At 41.2% G+C, this 18,049-nt stretch overlaps 2 protein-coding genes across 3 annotated transcripts in view; one reads left to right on the top strand and one right to left on the bottom strand.

Annotated features, from left to right (window-relative positions):
* Nucleotides 1-5,049, top strand: part of LOC104334805 (DExD/H-box helicase 60) — a 46,900-nt gene extending 41,851 nt beyond the window's left edge. The window contains 4 exon segments of the mRNA XM_075420136.1: nucleotides 958-1,100; nucleotides 2,067-2,218; nucleotides 4,588-4,650; nucleotides 4,747-5,049. Of these exon segments, the coding sequence (XP_075276251.1) occupies nucleotides 958-1,100; nucleotides 2,067-2,218; nucleotides 4,588-4,650; nucleotides 4,747-4,849 (461 nt within the window). The 3' untranslated portion in view covers nucleotides 4,850-5,049.
* A 3,525-nt stretch (nucleotides 5,050-8,574) lies between these two features.
* Nucleotides 8,575-17,320, bottom strand: LOC104334806 (uncharacterized). 2 transcript variants are annotated; one of them, XM_075421674.1, is made up of 8 exons: nucleotides 16,690-17,320; nucleotides 14,716-14,802; nucleotides 14,275-14,508; nucleotides 13,405-13,427; nucleotides 12,392-12,537; nucleotides 11,725-11,825; nucleotides 11,528-11,629; nucleotides 8,575-10,443 (listed from the first exon to the last, which is right to left on the bottom strand). In XM_075421674.1, exons 1-8 carry the CDS (start codon nucleotides 17,221-17,223, stop codon nucleotides 8,647-8,649), a joined length of 3,024 nt encoding a protein of 1,007 aa, XP_075277789.1. In that variant the 5' UTR covers nucleotides 17,224-17,320; the 3' UTR covers nucleotides 8,575-8,646. The 2 variants fall into 2 exon arrangements, with proteins under 2 accessions (XP_075277789.1, XP_075277790.1); XM_075421675.1 differs by lacking the exon at nucleotides 16,690-17,320 and adding an exon at nucleotides 16,270-16,647.
* Nucleotides 17,321-18,049: the final 729 nt, after the last annotated feature.

The following is an 18,049-nucleotide window of genomic DNA, read 5'->3' as shown; positions in this document are numbered from 1 at the left end:
CTTTGAAAGAAACACTTTCCACTACATTTACAGAAAAAGAAATGCAAGATCAAACCATGTCCAGTTAAGAGGTGGTAGAGACTTTTGTACTTACTTACCAGAACTTGGGGTGAGGCTGCAAAAAAAATACGTCCAACTGCTGAGATTTTTTAATGAATCCCATAAACAGTGTAACTACAGCATACTTATGATAACGCAAAGCAGAAAAGGTTGCAGCATAAGGATTGAAAGTATCGTTGATGATTTGGAAAGGAAGAAAGGAAATAGAAATATATTTAGAAATAACTAGACAGGTCTTCTACAGGCAGTGATTGAAGTTACAGGCAGACCATAAGCCAACTGAAATGCCATGCTGTGGTAAAAACAGAAATTCATACTGGGCTGCATAAAGCAGAACACTTGTATGTGACAACTTTCACATACTTAAGCCCTAACAGGGCCTCAGTTAGACTATTCATTCTTTAGAGCTCAGCGCTTCAAGAAAAATGTTGGCTGGGAATCCAGAGGATAGCAATAAGAATTTTTAGATGTCTAGCTATTACAACCTATGAATACAAGTTGAAAAAAACTGTTTTTCTTCAGTGTAGGACAGAGCAAAACGTGGAGGTAAAATAAGTCTTCTAACAGTAGTGTTCCTTTTGGTTTTGGCACAACTTCACGCTGTTAGCAATTTTAGCTACAGATGTGTCAAGGAGAAGGGCTGAAGTTGTGAGTGGGGAATTGAGACATAATTATTCTCACCACTAGAAAGCTCTTTCTTACATACTATAATAAATTGCTTAGAGGTTCTTATGAACAAAAGAAACAAACATGTATCAAGAAGGATTTAAGTTTAGAAGATTAACTCTATTTCCTATCATTATGTACTGAACTGAAAATTTCTTGCTTTTAACATAGATCGCTGCAAGGCAACTTGAGTCTGCATAGCTTACGTTATACTTGAAATTTCCTGCCTAGATTTTACATCTAAGAATTGGCGTGGCTCTGAACTAGCGTCTTATTTGATGGACAACACCAAAAGCATATCTGCCATCTCACCTTTTGCATGTTTATCTGGAGTGGTTGATAACGATCTATTTCATAGGGAGATCATTAATAAAGTTATTTTTTCATGGGGGGCAGAATTTTATTGCAGTTCAAGAAAAATAGTATTTTATTACAATCTTCTTGCCTCTGTAATATGATGGCACTATGCTCAAGTGTCACTCTTTAGGAGAAACAATTTGAAAGGTCTCAAAAAAAAAATCAGCACTGAATAGCACCACATTATCACAGTGCAAGAAACACAGAATAGATGGATGTAGGGAAAAAAAAGCTGTAGTTTGCTTTCTTGCAAGGCCTCTTCTCCTTTCAACTCTGAGACAAGCAACTTGCTCTAAAGTTTCAGATTCAAACCATATCCCCAGTTTGTTTTCTTCACGTCAGGAGTTGGTTTGGGTTTTTTTAAGATCAATCACATGGTAGTCATAAGGATCCTAGAAAAAGGATGCATTATTGCATTGATCATTTGCTTCTCAACTAGGATTTCAGTGATCATGTTAGATAGCATGTGAATGAGCTTAACTGTAATATACATCAACAAGTTTACTGTCAGCTTGCATTTTCCTGTGGTCTTCTACACGGGCCTTGTAGCATTACGGAATTACCACAGGACTCAATTCTGCAATAGAAAAAATTAAATTCCTAAAACTGGGGATTTAAAATTCACCCTTAACCTGTAAAATGTTCCATGCTTAAGGTTGATTAATACATTCAAAGCATCAGTGAGAAAGTCTGAATACATGATCCATCCATATGGAAAATTCCTCATCTAAAACTCAAGTGGCCTGTTCAAACTTTAAATTACTCAGAACATCCCAGCGCTGCACTGGCAGTGTAGGTGACTTGACTAACAAAGCCCTGCTGTGTCTACAGCCTACATGTACCTCTGCAGATTTTTTGTGCGGTCCAGCGTTAGAAGTGTGGAACTTTCCAGCTGTGGGTCTAAAGGTGTACATTTGACAAAACAGGCATATAAGCAAAACCACAGTAGCTATTCAGCAGATACGTTTTTTTTTCTTCCTCAGGCTGTCTTACGTTCCCTTGGAGTTAATGTCACAAACTGCCCCCTGCTTTACTTGCACAAGTATGATGATCAGGGAAGAAGGAGGCCACTCAATGCATATGCACTGGACTTTTATAAGCATGGTTCCTTGATTGCATTGACAATGGATAACTGGTATGTACGACCATTTTAAATGCGGTTAAACAGCAGCATTGTTTACAATGTTGTACATAAGTACATCTTTTTCTTTTTAAAGCCTTCTCCCTCCAGAACTTAGGGATGGAATAGCTGTTAAATATGATTAGATTAGTTGAATGTTTTAATGAGAATAAAACGTATACTACATTAAAGTCCAGTGGCAATGGCTGCAAAGTGTTAGCTGGGTATTCAAAACAGTACCATAAATGGGAAGTCTTGCCTTGCGTGACAGAGGTTATCTTGACCGAAATCTCAGACTACCTCTTGTTGCTTGCTGCATCGAAAACATAAACTCTTTTCTAGTACAGGAAGACTGTCATCATACAAACCTGACTTTCACAGTAGCAAACCAAAATTTGCCAGTAATTCAGTATTTGTATCAGTATTGCCTCAATATTTCCCCTTTTCCTAATCTTTTCTAAGCATTTAGCAACTTGTACTGATAATTCAATTTTGACATCTCTCTACTACGAAGTTACCATCTTCTAGATTACTCCATTGGGCTTCCTAATTTCAGGAACTTCCCTGATCTTTTTCACTGTGAAAAAAACCTTGGTTAAATTGAAAAAAAAAGCTTCTGAAGAGCCTGTCAAGCTTTTACACTTGACAGAGCTCCAAACAAATAATCTTTGACACACTTTCACCTTCCTAGTTAAGCAACTTATAAAGTGCATCAGTCTTCTGTTTCTTCTCAGAAGCTAAATTTGATATTTTCTTTCTTTTGCTCTTACCATTTACAGCCCTGTTGTCCTCTTCAGTCTTTTAGAGATGCACCTGCTAAACATGACGTCTTGTCATTTTCATCATTATCACGTCTGCTTTTGAATCTCACCAGCCTTCTGTAACATTCCTTGTTCATTAAATCCAGCTCTTTATAAAACGTCTAGCTTGCAGTTCTTAATTAAGCCATTCACTATCTGTTTTATTCCCAATCTCAGCTCAGAAAAGCTCAACCACAAGCTCCCTCTCCCAGCTATCAAGTATCTTTATTTTGCCTTTGTGCTCATAGCCAGTAACTTCTATATGAGTAAGAAAATCACAGAATAGAATGTTTCCAGGGATAGGGCATCTACCATATCTCTGGGCAACCCGTTCCAGTGTTCCACCACACTCACTGTAAAAAATTTCCTCCTTACATCCAGTGTAAATCTACCCTCTTTTAGTTTAAAACAGTTACCCCTTGTCCTATCGCAGCAGAGCCCTGCTAAAATGCCTGTCCTCCTCTTTCGTGTAGGCCCCCTTTCAGTACTGAAAGGCCACAATAAGGTGTTCTCTGAGTCCTCTCTTCTCCAGGCTGAACAGCCCGAACTCCCTCAGCCTTTCCTCACAGGAGAGGTGCTCCAGCCCTTGGATTTTTGTGGCCTCCTCTGGCCCTGCTCCAACAGGTCCATGTCTTTCCCGTGCTGAGGGCTCCAGAGCTGGATGCAGGACTCCAGGTGGGGTCGCACCAGAGCAGAGGGGCAGAATCCCCTCCCTCGACCTGCTGGCCACACTGCTGGGTCATGCAGCCCAGGGTATGGTTGGCTTTTAGCACCTCACTCTGGTCCCTGAGGGTGCTGTTGGGAGCATGTAATATTACCTGCTGTTTTGTAAGCTCTTCAAAGAAGATTCTAATAAGAACAATTAGAATACACATTCCATGCACTGTTGTAGTTATAATAGCAGAGTTTGATACATTATCAAGAGATGAGGAAATATAGTTTATAGAATCACATTCTTTGATTCTATCAAGCTGATCCAGTGAAAGATGTCCCTGCCCACGGCGGAGGAGTTTGACTAGATGATCTTTAAAGGTTCCTTCCAGCCCAAACCATTCTGATGCTATTATTTTCAACACAATACAGATTGTAACTTTTTTTTTTAATGTGGTATTCTTAATTACTAGGGACTGAGTTCATAAAGTTACTTTTCAGTAATCAGTGGTCCTTTTTGCAAAATACAGGGTCTTCATCATCTGTAGAACACTGAACACTTATGCTGTCTCCTGCTCAGTTTAGCCAGCAGATTCGTCTGAAGTATAGCATTCCAGTTTAGCTTGTGACAGCTTAGTTATTCAAACAGTTGAAGCCATGTTCCCAAGGTAATATTAATAAATTATCTTTCCAAGTATTACGCATATGACTCATGAGTCTTTTATATGTTCAGTATAGTTCTAGAAACGTGTCTCTATAGCATTATTATTTTAAGCTTATAGTTATACTACAGTAATCCTAATGAACTAGTATGTCAGTGTTTGAGGCGATGGAACGTGCTCTCTGCATCCTTACTCAACCTACATGGCAGGGTTTATTCAAGGTGAAACAGTGTTATAGTGCATAACCATTTGAATTTTTTTCTTTCTTTAGGTTAAATGAAGGAGATGCTTACTGCGCACTCAAAGATTTTTCACTCCTCATTAAGTCTATTGGGTATGATAAACTCATGCTTTTCAATATACAATATATATTTAATCTTTCAAGCAACATAAAATGAAACTATGCTTTTTTTAAAAAACAAAAACACAGGACATCCCTGAGTGAACTGTGTGATGACCCAAATGATAACATTCTTCTGGCATTTCAACAACTGGGTGAAATCTATGAAAAGAAACTGAAGTGTGTTAACTGAAGAAAAAAACACAAAAGGCAAAAAGCAGCAGCACAGACTACTCTTACGATACAGATCAGCTGCCTTTTAAGTTTGGAAGTGACTAGGGCTGAGTTATCAAAAATGTTTCATAATAAAACTTTAGTAATATCCAATATTAGTAATATAAAATTTACTTTAGAAAATTTACCTTTACACACTGACATTTTAGCAGCTCCAACATCAACTAAATATAATTATTTCTAATAGATTACAAAATTAGGTAATTGCACATCTCTTTCAATTGCACATTTTTTTTTCAGGAAGTGATATATATGTTAAGACAGCTCTCAGAAGTAGTCTGAACAAATGTCAGTTCTGACAGCTGGTGAGATGAGCCTCTTGGTAGGATAGAATTGGAAACTTTCAGCCTGGTTGTGAAGGATGTTCAGCAATTACTTTGGTAGTTATAATAAAATAAATTGTTCTAATTATTTTCAAAGGTTTCTATTAAGTTATGATGTAGTACTTTCATGAACCATTATAAAAGCTTTTAAACCAGTCTGCAATTTTAGTCTACAAAATTTTAAGTATAAAGAGGGTTTTATATAAGTACAATGAAGTTTGATTAATAAAATGTTCAAACCATATGAAGAATTGCTTCATTTTTCACCTCTTGTATCCTTAAGAGTCAGAACGATCCAGGACACCTCAAGCATTATGTGTCAAAAATCCCTTGCAATACAAATCACCGAGTTTCGTAAAATACATTTCCTAACTATTTTCTTGTTTTTTGCTGGAAAGAGCAACGTTTCAGCAGTATTTTCATACTATGCCTGAAAATTCTTCAGTTTAAGGCTACATTTTAGTCTGCTCGCAGTCTGAAAAAAATATACACACACATACTAGTGTTTAGATAACCTAGGAAAACTAGGCTTTGACAACAGCCTCATTGCCGCACACAATTTTATAACGATGACCAAGATAGTGATGGAAGTTGTTGATAATAAACAAAACATGCATTAAAGACAATTCAGAATCCCACTTCTCCAAATTAGCTCTGGTGTTCATCACGTGATCACTGATGAACTCTTTGACTTGAAATCTCTTTAGGCAGCATTGCTAGGACATACCGGGGGAAAACCTGTATGTCATCAGGTAGTGCTGCTGAGCTGCCATCAACTGACTTCAACTCTTCCTTCCAGTTTTTTAATGCGCGAAACAAAATTATGTCAGAAATGGAACATAGTGGAGGAACAAACTGCTTTAACTCTGCTTGGACACTAAAATTTACTCTAATTATTTTCTTCACTGTGTGACCAGTCATGCCATATGTAGATAAATCCTGCACAACTGTTGTGCAGCCAGGGTAGAAGTGACCTTAGACTTGTCCATGTTTTCTGATATAAATGGAGTAATCTTTTTAGCTAAGGCCCAATTAACTGACCACTGAATAAAGTCAGAAATTGGTCCCACTGTGTTCTCAGTTATTTGACAAGAAAGTGTGAAATCCTGGGTGAAAACCAAACTTACTTGGTCTGTCACAGGATACTAATTTTATATGCTGAAGACTGTAATGTCTCTTAGAGTGTTAGTAACAGCAGTCAACATTTCATTTTTAATAAAGCATATAAAAAGCACCTCACTCCTATTACGGCTTTTAGTAAGGAGTCAGTAGTGAAAGATGACCAAGTGATTAAGTCAAGATGACCAAGATGACCATCAACTTGTGAAAATATCAGAAAAATTGATAATTCAAATAAGATTTAACAAAGATTTAACATCTGGGTGGACTGCAATTTTACTGTGATCTATTGTAAGTAAGACATCCTGCTTAGGATTTATCTGCCCTGTAAAACCTTAATGCTGGGCTGTAACGCACTTAGACAACAACTTGCCATGCTTGAAAAACAGTCTTAGGACTGTACTGAACCCAGACATCAACAATTTCTGCTTTTAAAAATAGTGTATCATAATCTTTTTATTTGCTTTAAGATTTTACAATGGTGTATTTTCACAAAAAGATGAACTATCTGCTTCAAAGTTTAACACTATCAAACTCTCATGAAACACTAACAGAAATGAACAGAAGATACGTCAAAAATAAGCAATTTTAAGAAACTCAGTAGGGTTTCTGAATAACCCTAACTCATTAGGAATTTTTTTTGTCACTGTAGCAGAAAAAAAACATTTTCTACAGCCTTCTGACAACAACCTTTATAGATGCCTTATCTCTCTCTCTAAGTTGTTCCATTTCTCCATTATAGTGAGATCAACCTCCATCCATGACAGTTTCTGCCATTATCATCATGCTCAGCCTTTGTCATTCAACTTAAGACCTTTTTAACACTTCTTTCCTACACAAACAAAACATGACAGGAATGTCTAGAGATAAAACCAGAACAATTCTTACGAGAATAGAGGAAGACTTAAGAGAGGAACATAGAACGGTAATGAGAATTTTCACCATGTTCCTTACTATAATGCAGATGTAAAGGGAAGATTAGTAAGTTTTATAAATTCTAGAAGCTATTTTCAGGACATTTGAGAGAGCAATGCACTGCCACAGAAAAACCAAGGCCAAGAATTTAACACAAATCAAATTGAAATTAGGCCAACATTTCCTAAACCAGGAATAGCATTTTTAAGTGTTGTGTCACAGTGTCTTGGTAAGCCTTGCAGAGATTTAAGTAATATTTCTCTTACAAAGCTACAAGGATAGTTTAGATTTTTTTTTTTTTTAAGATGATTAATTGCCAGTGAAAAATTCTGCAGGGATATTAAACATTCTGATCTAATACTTGCCAGCTGACATATCTACCTAATGCAGGATTAATTTCTTTAGAATCTGACACCAGCTCTTGGCTGGAGAGTGAACACTATATAAGATACAGCTTTAATCTGAACTAGTACTACCGTCTGCGTATTCTAGGAGATAAAGCACAATTATCTCTTGGATGCAACAAAATAGTTAATAAATTAGAAGAGATGGCATTTTTATCCTCACTTTATATCATATTTCACAGACTAAAAATTCAGTGAGTTCTGGATCAATAACACTTTCAATGAGAAATGCTGTTTTCCTTTTTTCCTGTTGTTACACAAATTTTAAAAGGAGATTTCTATACTTTAAAAGCTAGATTCTCCAAATGCTTTCATCAAAACGGCAAGTTCATATCTGTCCGCTGATTCCCAAACTGATGCCAAAAGGAGCTGAGAATCAATTGTGACGGTTACTTTTCATAAAGGCAGCGTTGCAGAAGCACAGCTGATACCCTTCCGCAATGTACAGCAACAATATTGATGTGGTGTTTCAATTTCAAAAGCCCAAAAGAAATTATTGAAATTACACTAGAAGTCGCACCTTCAATATACATTAAATACATAACAAAAAAAAAAACCAGCCAAAGGGAGATACGCAAAACAATTTTCAGTAATGCCCTTCAACATCCTGTATTTTCCCCACGGCTCTGCTCCCTCCCTGCCTCGGAGGTGAAGGCTATCATCCGGGCTCTCATTACCGACCTAACTCTAGCGCAAGCGCTGCCGTACCCCAACAGCACTATGCTGCCTCCTGTTGCTGAGGCTTTGCTGCAACCTGCTTTCTGGGGCACCATTTTTGGTTTTTTCTTCAGTTTGGGTTTGTAGTAGAAAGACCACTTCAATACACTGTACTTGCTGGTAAGCAGTTATGTTTCTAACACAGAGATACCTCAGTTGGCAAGAATCGGGGAGAACAACAGCTGCAAAATCACAAGCATCCCCACTTTTTAATGTGTGAAGTAGCATTTATTTAATTCCAGCTTATTTAAGTAAAGTTATCTTCCATGTCACTCTCTTCACGTCTCTGATTTTCTTCTAGTATGTATTTTGTCTTCAGCAACAGAAAAATACTCTGATGCACTGCTGGTATCAGTAGAGACTGATGTTTGACTCAGCTCTTCAGTGTCAGAATCGCTGTCACTGGGCACTCCTCCGGCCTCACATACCGTCAGCACAGAACCTCCTACGGATGGATCGTTGCATGGGCCAGGAACAGAACAAGCTGTGTTCTGCAACAGTGCAGACTCGGGCTCATCTTCCATCCTGGGACAGGAACAGTTGTTTTCAGCAACAGTTTCACTTTCTTTCACCTTTGTTTCTTGTTTTGTTGCTGTAACAGTAAGTGGATTGGAAGATGCATTCTCGTATTTAACGGGAAGGACAACTGAGCCTAAAGGCTGACTACAGGAAGAATTACTATCAGTGAGCATTTCTGCACTTCCACTTTTCTTAGATGAGTTCATGGGAAAGAACGAACCTTCACATTTTGGATGACCATGTCTAGAACTAGGCTCTGCACACTCTGAAGATACAGGCTTCCCTGGACTTAGAGGCATTTTGTCAGGAGATCTCATCTTCTCTCTTTCCATTTTTTCAGTACCATTTCCAGACAAAACTCCGGAGGAAGTCAGTGAATCAGAGGTATTTCTGACAGTACTTCCAAATGAAAATACTGGTGAAGGCAACTGCAAACAGTTATTTTTGAAGGAAAATACACAGTTACTGGGGAGACTGGGGGACTCCGAGACATCATTCACCCCAGCTGCAGCATTGGTTTCTGAAGTACTGCAAGCTACAGTCATGATAGATTCTGAGGCACTAGCTTTTTGTTCCCATGAGACAGATGGTTTCTGTGTACCATATTCTGCAGCTTCCCTTGCAGAAAGTGCTTTTTCTCTCATGTGCAAAGATTTTTTACTTTTGTCAGATGGCTTCTCAGACTGGCTAAAAAGTGAGGATAATGGTAAAACCTTCAAGGAATTGCTGACTCCCCATCCTGCAAAACAGTCTCTTTCTGAATTGCCAAAGCGAAACGAAAAATCTGGCTTCACACTTTCTGCTGAGTCTAAATTAGGACTGGTTGAAGCATCAGAAACTGTGGTTTTGGTTACAGTACCATGCTTTCCAAATTTGCTTTCATCCCGGTTAGTGGTCTTATCCTCACGGTCACATTTTCCCAGATAAAACTGAGGGAAAACATATTTCCTGTCTTTCTTTTTAAAGGAAAATGTACCTGCATCTTTAATAAATCTGGGTAATGGGTTGTTACACGCACTGAAAGCAAAAAGTGAAGCAGAAAGTCTCTCTGCAGAAACATCTAGAAATTCTGAATTTGAAACAGCAACAGGTACTGATGCTGCTGGTTTTAAGCCAGATGAAGTGCTAGAATTCGTGTCCGTTTCATTGCAAACAGTAACTGCTGATGCCTGCACTGGCAATTTTTCTTTAATTACTGAGTCTTTAGAATTTTCTGATAAGGCTCCAGTGGTTACTTCCTGGGAATTTCTCTCATGAAATAATTTTAAGTCACCGTTTGTTCCAGGAAAGTTCATACTTGGGCATGGGGTGCTGTGACTACTGGTTCCAGTAATCCAGCTTCCCTCAACAAAGCCATCTACTCTTTGCAGGGCTCCCATTTTTGTTTTATCTGTGTTATTTGCTTTGGCAGGCGAAGATACAAAAGGAGTTCCTGAGGACCTGTTCTTCAAAGCCTCAGCAGTTACAAATTTATGCTTTTTATTTGCAGGTAAAGTGTGTGTCTTGAACTCATCGGTGAGCTTCTGATGTTCCATATAGTATTTGTAACGCAACTCCTACAATTACAGCAAAAAATCCCATTCAGTAAAATGGCATTTGTGGATTCAGAGGTTATAAAACTCACATACAACACTAAGACTGAAGAAAAGTTTTTGTATATTCTATAGCATTCATGATGTATTTTTCCATTGCTCCTGGAAGGCAACATAACACCAGTCATTATGGAAAAAGTTCTTTAAAAACAATTGAACAAGATACACATGGAACCCTGATGACAAAGTAGGTTTTGAAACAGAAGACTATATAAAACTATTTAAAGTCACTGCCAAAACCAGAAATAGCTAAAAATACTAGCTTAAACATTAAGTGACAAATTCTCAGATTGTCGTGAAAAATAACCATCTGAAACCAATTTAGGTGGTGTTTGTTTTTTTTTTCTACTACGTACAATAACTATATAAATTGTATTCTCAGTGGGAGTAGAAAACAGATGTACTCCAAAATAATACAGCAAAAGAAAAATAGTTCTGTATTTAAAGGACCTAAGCAACTTTTTGGTTTAATTATCTGCTATTGGTATTCTCAGAACATACATTAGGTGATTCACTGCCAGCCATGCTTCACTAACTGTAACTAGAATTATTCTGTACAGAACAATGCTCAGCCACCCACACTGAACTGCTATTCAGTGAAAAAATCTAGTCATATAACTAGATCATTGGAAATGAAACAAAAAAAGAGATTGGATTCAGTTTCATGTCAAATTATCAGGAATTTAGGTAGTCTTAGAAGAGTGAATTCTATTGTCTTCAGAAAACAGAACACAGGCAGATAACTTCCTCTCCAAACAGGCAACAAAGAAGCTTATTTGGATTAGAAAGCCACAGATGTGACTCAAAAAGCCACATTAAAATATAAAAATAATCTCACTAGTGACTTCAGATACTTAAGTTCCAGCTTTCTGAAGAAAAAAAAGAGTAAACTCCTGACAGGTTTAATAACCTAGTCAGATTTACATTCTAACATTAGAAGGGTACCTTTCTATTAAGAAAACCGAAAAAGATTATACAAGTTTATTTAGAAAACTGTGTCATAACAAATAGTAACTTAGCCATACTTACAACAGATGTTCAATCATACCTCATGACTCAAGTTTTGAAATGCTGACATTTCTGATATTGACATTAAGCGAGTGCAGATCCTGCTACCATCTGCTAGTGCTTCCTCCTGTCCTGCTACAGGCTGAAAAATGTTTTGCAGTAGATATTGTAGTTCATTTTGGTAAGACAAAATAAACAAAATAGTACAGTGTTGTAGCCCCATAGTCAATAACTTACAAGAAACGTGTTGGGTGTATTCTTCTGGTCCTGCCATTGCTTTATGTTAGTTTTAAATAGAGTATTTTTTGCTGAGTTCTCATTTCCGCCAGAAGGTAGATCTATTAGAAAGAATACAAGAATACTGATGACAGCATATTACATATGGAAAATACTGAAAGGTTCCTGTGCATCTAAACACAGATTCCAATTAAGAACAAAAGCATATCACCGTAAGTGAGATCCTAGTACTTGTTGAAACTTCTGGGATATAAAGCAAGAGGCCTGCCTAAGAAATTTTCTAAATGCCTGGAGACGCCTGCCCTGATACAAAACCTAACATTTTCTCCTATGGGGTAAAAGTATTTAATATGAGCGTAGTTAACACTCATCTTACACTGCAACAAATGTCCATCTAGTTCAGCAACACACTTCCAACAGTGGTAATACTGGCTGTATGGAAAATTATGATACTTACCCCAGCTTCCAAAAATACGACCTAGGGAATTTCTAGAGAAAGGACATTCATAACACGCATTTAAGAGCCCTTGATGAACGTATCATGCATTAGTTTGCTCAGTGGCTTTCTGAACACTTGCAGATTGTTTATTAGCAATTAGTTCCACAAGTTGCAGGTTCCTAGAGTGACTTCCTGAATCCTGTCCTATATTAAGTCCATCTTCCCTACCTTTAACAATGCCTGCATTAACAGGCATTAACTTCAAAGCCAAGATTTCATTAACCACAGGTTTAATATCCATCTTCTTTTGAGTATACTCTGGCGGTTTTTCATAGCTGGATGCTATATTCATCAGATCAAGCTGAGTCTTCATTCTGGAAAAGGAAAAAAAGCAAACTTAAAACACTTTTCTTAAGGCTCACATGCAAACAACTAAATTACACCTGCCTAATAAAAAAAAAATTATTTCAAAAAGAAATCACTAAGATGAAGAAGAAATCAGAAAAATAACTCTTCAATAAAATGTCAAGTTTCTTAGATTTTTCTTTTCCTTAAAACTTACTACTTGATTCACTCGAATTAGGTTTCATACACAATGAAAATTGCAAGTAGTGCCTGTAGTTCAGCAGGGTTAAAAACCCCCACTTTTCTTAGTGTACTACATCCAAATCTAAATTATACTCTTTCTTCAGAAGGTATTGCTAATAATACTCTGAACCACAACATATTTTAAAGAACCCTACTTCCAACATTCTTCCTTAAACTCTCCTTAAAAAGTGGTAAGAAATATAAGTATCTTTAGAAAGAAATATACAGGGTATACGCACTGCAAACACAAAAATGAAGACACTGCAGAATCTCCATACACGCTTTTAGACTTGAAGATTTCTGTAAAAGCTCAAGGCATGCTTCAGTGTTCCCAAGTTCAAATAAGACATCTAGAAATACCCAATCACCATATACTAATGAATTCCTATACTCAGTTTTCATCAGGGAGCCAATTCAAAAGATTGATTATGTCTAATCCCACACAGCACATCACTAAAATTCTTGACGCATTTCCTAAAATTTGGAACATGGAGCATCAAAAAATCTGAAAGCATTATAATATCTTAATTACTAAATAGTATTTTCATTTTAAGTTGCTATATCTGACCATATCCAAAGTAACTATTTTCTTCTCTTTTAATCTTAAAATTACACTAGAGAACTAACAGAGCATGAAAAAAAATAACGTATACCTTGTATTCAAGCCACAGGCCACCTATAAATAAAACAAGAATTTGTAAGATATGAGTGAGTTTTCCTCCACCTCTCAAAAGAAGGAGATAATTGCTGTATCAAAATACTTCAGAGACTGAACTCCCTGTCTTCATTTCACAGAACTACATGAAATAAACCTGTTAACATTCAAAAAAAAAAGTGAAAGAAAAAAAAAGAGCAGCCAAGCGTATAAAAATAAGTGTCTGGAACAATGATTTATCTTGTAGTATTTTGTGTTGAAGACAAAAAGAACTCCTTTCGAGCCAAATGAAGGCATTCAAATAATGAACCATATGTTTATGTAATTTCTTAGCTTCTCATTTATCCATTGCATCAAAAAGGCTCATTGCAGAAAAGAGCATTACGCTGCGGTTTCTTAGGAAAGCATAAGCCTCGAAGTTAAAGAAAACACACAGTTCAGTAGTTGAACTACTTTTCCCCATATCTACCATCTGCCTAAACTCCATACAACTGCAGCCACAGTGTTTGACAAAAACAAGATGAAAATGTCTACACTAGCTTAGGTAACAGCGAAGATGTGAAGAAGCTTGTGTCTTGGGTTCCTCTAGCATTTGTCTCCACATCAGAAACTGTGGGGTTTTTTTGCAGTTCCCTTAAACGCTACGAGGAAGACTTTCAGGGTCAGACACAGTACAGTGTATGTCAGAAGTACCTAAGCTAGCTTTGAATAGGATGTTTTATCTCCATTGCACACTTTTGTGCAAAGTTGACAGCACGGTTTAGAATCCTGATCCATTCATTATCACGATCTGCAATACAGCAGGCTCTATATGACATTTGAGGTTCATCATACAGCTGATATTAAATGATAAGAGAAAGGCCATCACCTCCAGGAAACGCTGAGGATCACATTCATGCACAAGCTTTTCACAATCCTTCAAAAAATTCTCAATGGTCTTCTTGTGAGTTTCTTTCATTTTTTTCCAAATTTGAAACTCTTTCTCTTTTTTACTTCTTTGATTTTCAACATCTTCTAGCAATTGCCGTTTCTTCATTTCCAGAGTTTTGAAAATTTCTCCAAATTCCAGTGCAATTATCTCTGCATCATTGTTCAGCACCATCTAGAAGCACGAGAACATAAAAACAGATGAAAATGCAGTAGCAACATCTATGTGGAGTGACTTCCCTAACTAGCTCAGAGCACATCCATGACACAAGAAGCAACGGTATGCTCCATGTCCCGATTAATCCTATCATGAGAAGGGAAACAAAGACAAGTATCTGTATGTGTATATATATATAAATAATATCCAGCATCAGTGACTCACATCCGTATCATTCGGTTGACTTGAGATTTCATTCATCAGCTTCTCATTTATTATTCTCATTTTTTTCAGACTGCTGAAGAAGGTTAACTGCAAGACAATTCAAACGCTTATTACGACTTTTATCTACTCCATAAAATCAATTCATTTCAGTGGTTATCTAGAATCACAACATGGGATGTTCGGCACAACAGATTAAAGGTTGTGATTCAAAACATCACTTTAATGCTTTCCTGGATTAGCAGACAAACTTTCTGTTGCAATTTCTCTCCAATCACCTACAATGCATACTACTAGAATGGCTACAGGGTTAATTTATAGTTAAAACATTGTTTCCTGCAGCCCTTTTTTTAACCTCTCCCCTCATACACACATCCATCACAAAGTATGCTTTAATGCTGTTAGTCCAGTTTGATGAGCAACAGCGTGATACTTGTTTTTTTTAACACCTCACACTGATAAAACAGAAAGCTGTCCATAACCAAGTTATTTATGTTTGCTTTTAAACCATGATCATCACTGCTTTTTCCTCCTTTACCTCACTACGTTATCACTAAGTTTTATGTAGAAAGTCTAGCGCAAAGACTGCTTTCCCCTGGTTTCCCAAGCGACATGCAACTGGTGATGGGAGAGACAGGAGGGAAATCGATGCAAAAGTAACTTCCAGCTTAAATAGTCAGCGCTGTACTTAAACTTCTACACCCATACTCCTCATCACTGCCCTGCGGATGTTGCAGTTACCGCACAGCAGAACTGCGTGACGTGCCAGCCTGCACCCGATCTGCACACGGTGTGAAAAGCTCCATCTACCCAAAAGGCAGCTATTTTTGCAAAAACAACTACTACAGCGACAGCCAGCCGACCATTAGGCCAGGCAGTTGCTTGCTTGATGCAAACAGGAATGCATTTTGGTTTTAAAATTATTATTACTTACCTAAACCAACTACTTCTAAACATGTAATTATCTATGAGCCAAATTACCTGTGCCAGCTCAGAGAGCCTACAAACGAAGTATCTGTGGGCGGGGGTGTTTTTATGTTAGTAGGACTAGCATCTTCCTGAACTTGGAAAAACTGGATCCAGACACGCAATAAACTCTGTGCTGAAAAAACACACTGGTGCTAAGCCTGCAAGTCTCTACGTTATCACAGAATGGTAGGGGTTGGAAGGGACCTCTGTGGGTCATCTAGTCCAACCCCCTGCCGAAGCAGGGTCACCTACAGAAGGCTGCACAGGACCTTGTCCAGGCGGGTCTTGAATATCTCCAGAGAAGGAGACTCCACAACCTCCCTGGGCAGCCTGTTCCAGTGCTCCATCACCCTCAGAGGGAAGAAGTTCTTCCTCATGTTCAGCTGCAACTTCCTGTGCTTCAGTTTGTGCCCATTGCCCCTTGTCCTGTCGCTGGGCACCACTGAAAAGAGTCTGGCCCCATCCTCCTGACACTCACCCTTCAGATATTTATAAGCATTTATAAGGTCCCCTCTCAGCCTTCTTCAGGCTGAACAAGCCCAGCTCCCTCAGCCTCTCCTCATAGGGGAGATGTTCCAGTCCCCTCACCATCCTTGTAGCCCTCCGCTGGACTCTCTCCAGTAGCTCTTCATCTTTCTTGAGCTGGGGAGCCCAGAACTGGACACAGTACTCCAGATGGGGCCTCACTAGGGCAGTGTAGAGGGGGAGGAGAACCTCCCTCGACCTGCTGGCCACATGCATATTACATATATATAAAAAAAACCCTCGAAACAAAGCACTCCCAACTCTCCAGCTGGGCCCCGCTCCCTCGGCAGCGCAGTGCCGCCCGCTCCCGCATGCGGCGGAGGAAGCCCGGCGGCGGCAGAGGAAGGCACAGACCGGCTCCCTCCTCCCCCGCCCCGTGTTTCCGAGGGCGAGCAGAGCGCGGCGGCACCCGCTGCGGCCCAGCCGGCCCCCGCGGCCGGAGCCCCGCTGCCGGGGCGGGGGGGGAGGACGCGCCGCGCTCACTTTCTCCTCCTGGTACACGGTGTCGATGAGGTTGACGGAGTGGAAGATGCCCTGGTGCTCCTCGGAGACGCAGCGCCCGCAGCCCGCCTGCCGGCACATGCGGCAGTACAGCTGCACCGCCCGGCCCGGGTGCTTCTGGCAGGCTCCCCCGAGCGCCGGCGGGGAGAGCGGCCCCGGCTCCGCCGCCCTGGCGGGCCCCGCCGCGCCAGCCCGGTACAGCTTGACCACCTCCGCCAGCGTGGTGTTGACGGGCAGCGCGGCGGCCCCGCCGCGGGGCAGCGGGCACAGCTTGCGGCACAGCGGGCACGACACCCGGGCGCCCGCCGCGCCGCCGCCCGCGCCCGGTCCCCCCCGGGAGAGCCGGCCCTGCCCCTGGCCCCGCGGCGGCGGCTGGGGCTGCTGCAGGCGGGCGGCCTCGGCCGAGGCCAGGCACTCCAGCACGCAGTCCCGGCAGAAGTTGTGCGAGCAGAGGGGCAGCGTCACCGGCTCCTCGAAGAGCGACAGGCACACGGCGCACGTCAGGCTGGCCTCCATCTGCGACGAGCAAGCGGCCGGACGAGGCCGCCGCTCCTGTTGCCCCGGCCCCGGGTCGTCCCCCGGGCCCGGCTCGCCGGCGGGCCGGCCGGGCGCCCCCGCCTCGTCCCGCAGCCCCGCTGCCTCCAGCTCGGCGGCGCCCAGCCCAGCCCGGCCGGCGAGGGAGCCGAAGACCCCCTCCGGCTCCCACCGCCAACTTCCCAGGAAGCGCAACACGGCGGCGGGGGGGGAGGGGCAAGGAGGGACGGCGGTGGCGATTGGGGAAGGAGCGAGATTGACACCGCCGCTTTCCCGTCAGGACGGACCGGGGGGGAGCGAGGCCGTGCCGAGGGGGCGGGACGGGGAGCTGCCCGTGTGTGACCGGCGGCCCGGGGCGGGGCGCCGGGCGCTGGGTCCCGCCCCCTGCGCGAGCGGCGGTGCTCCTGGACGCCTGCTGGGCCCTAGCGCCGCTGCCGCTGCCATTTTGTGAGGGGATGGCCGCGGCGTTTCAGCTCTGCGTGCTGCGGGGGGGCCTGGGGCTGTCGTGCGGCGGGAAGCGGCGCGGGAAGAGGGCGCTTGCGGCTGAGGGAGCTGAGCCCTCACGTACGCAGGGGGTCAGAGCGAAGCGACTCCGCAGTGTTGCTGCCCGTAGCGACCTCCGACTCCAGCCGCGGAATCGCCATACGAGCTGAGCGCAGGAGCTTGGCGGTGCCGACGCGTCCGGGTGGTGCTCAGCTCCTTCTCACCTGTGTTTTTAGTTTATTTTCCCTCAGAGAACCGCTCCTTCCAGAGTTCTGGCTTAGTGATTGCATTGCTCACCTGAAACGTTTTGAGATGTGTCAAACAA

The sequence above is a fragment of the Opisthocomus hoazin genome, chromosome 5 (genome assembly GCF_030867145.1).
Source record: "Opisthocomus hoazin isolate bOpiHoa1 chromosome 5, bOpiHoa1.hap1, whole genome shotgun sequence".
Taxonomy (NCBI): Eukaryota; Metazoa; Chordata; class Aves; order Opisthocomiformes; family Opisthocomidae; genus Opisthocomus; species Opisthocomus hoazin.
This window is presented reverse-complemented; position numbering and strand designations above follow the sequence as displayed.

Coding starts and splice junctions, on each gene's coding strand:
- LOC104334806 (XM_075421674.1), bottom strand. CDS start 17,223: ATGGAGGCCAGCCTGACGTGCGCCGTGTGCCTGTCGCTCTTCGAGGAG. Junction 14,803..16,689: donor CCGTGTACCAGGAGGAGAAA/GTGAGCGCGGCG, acceptor ATTGTCTTGCAG/TTAACCTTCTTCAGCAGTCT. Junction 11,630..11,724: donor ATACACCCAACACGTTTCTT/GTAAGTTATTGA, acceptor AACATTTTTCAG/CCTGTAGCAGGACAGGAGGA.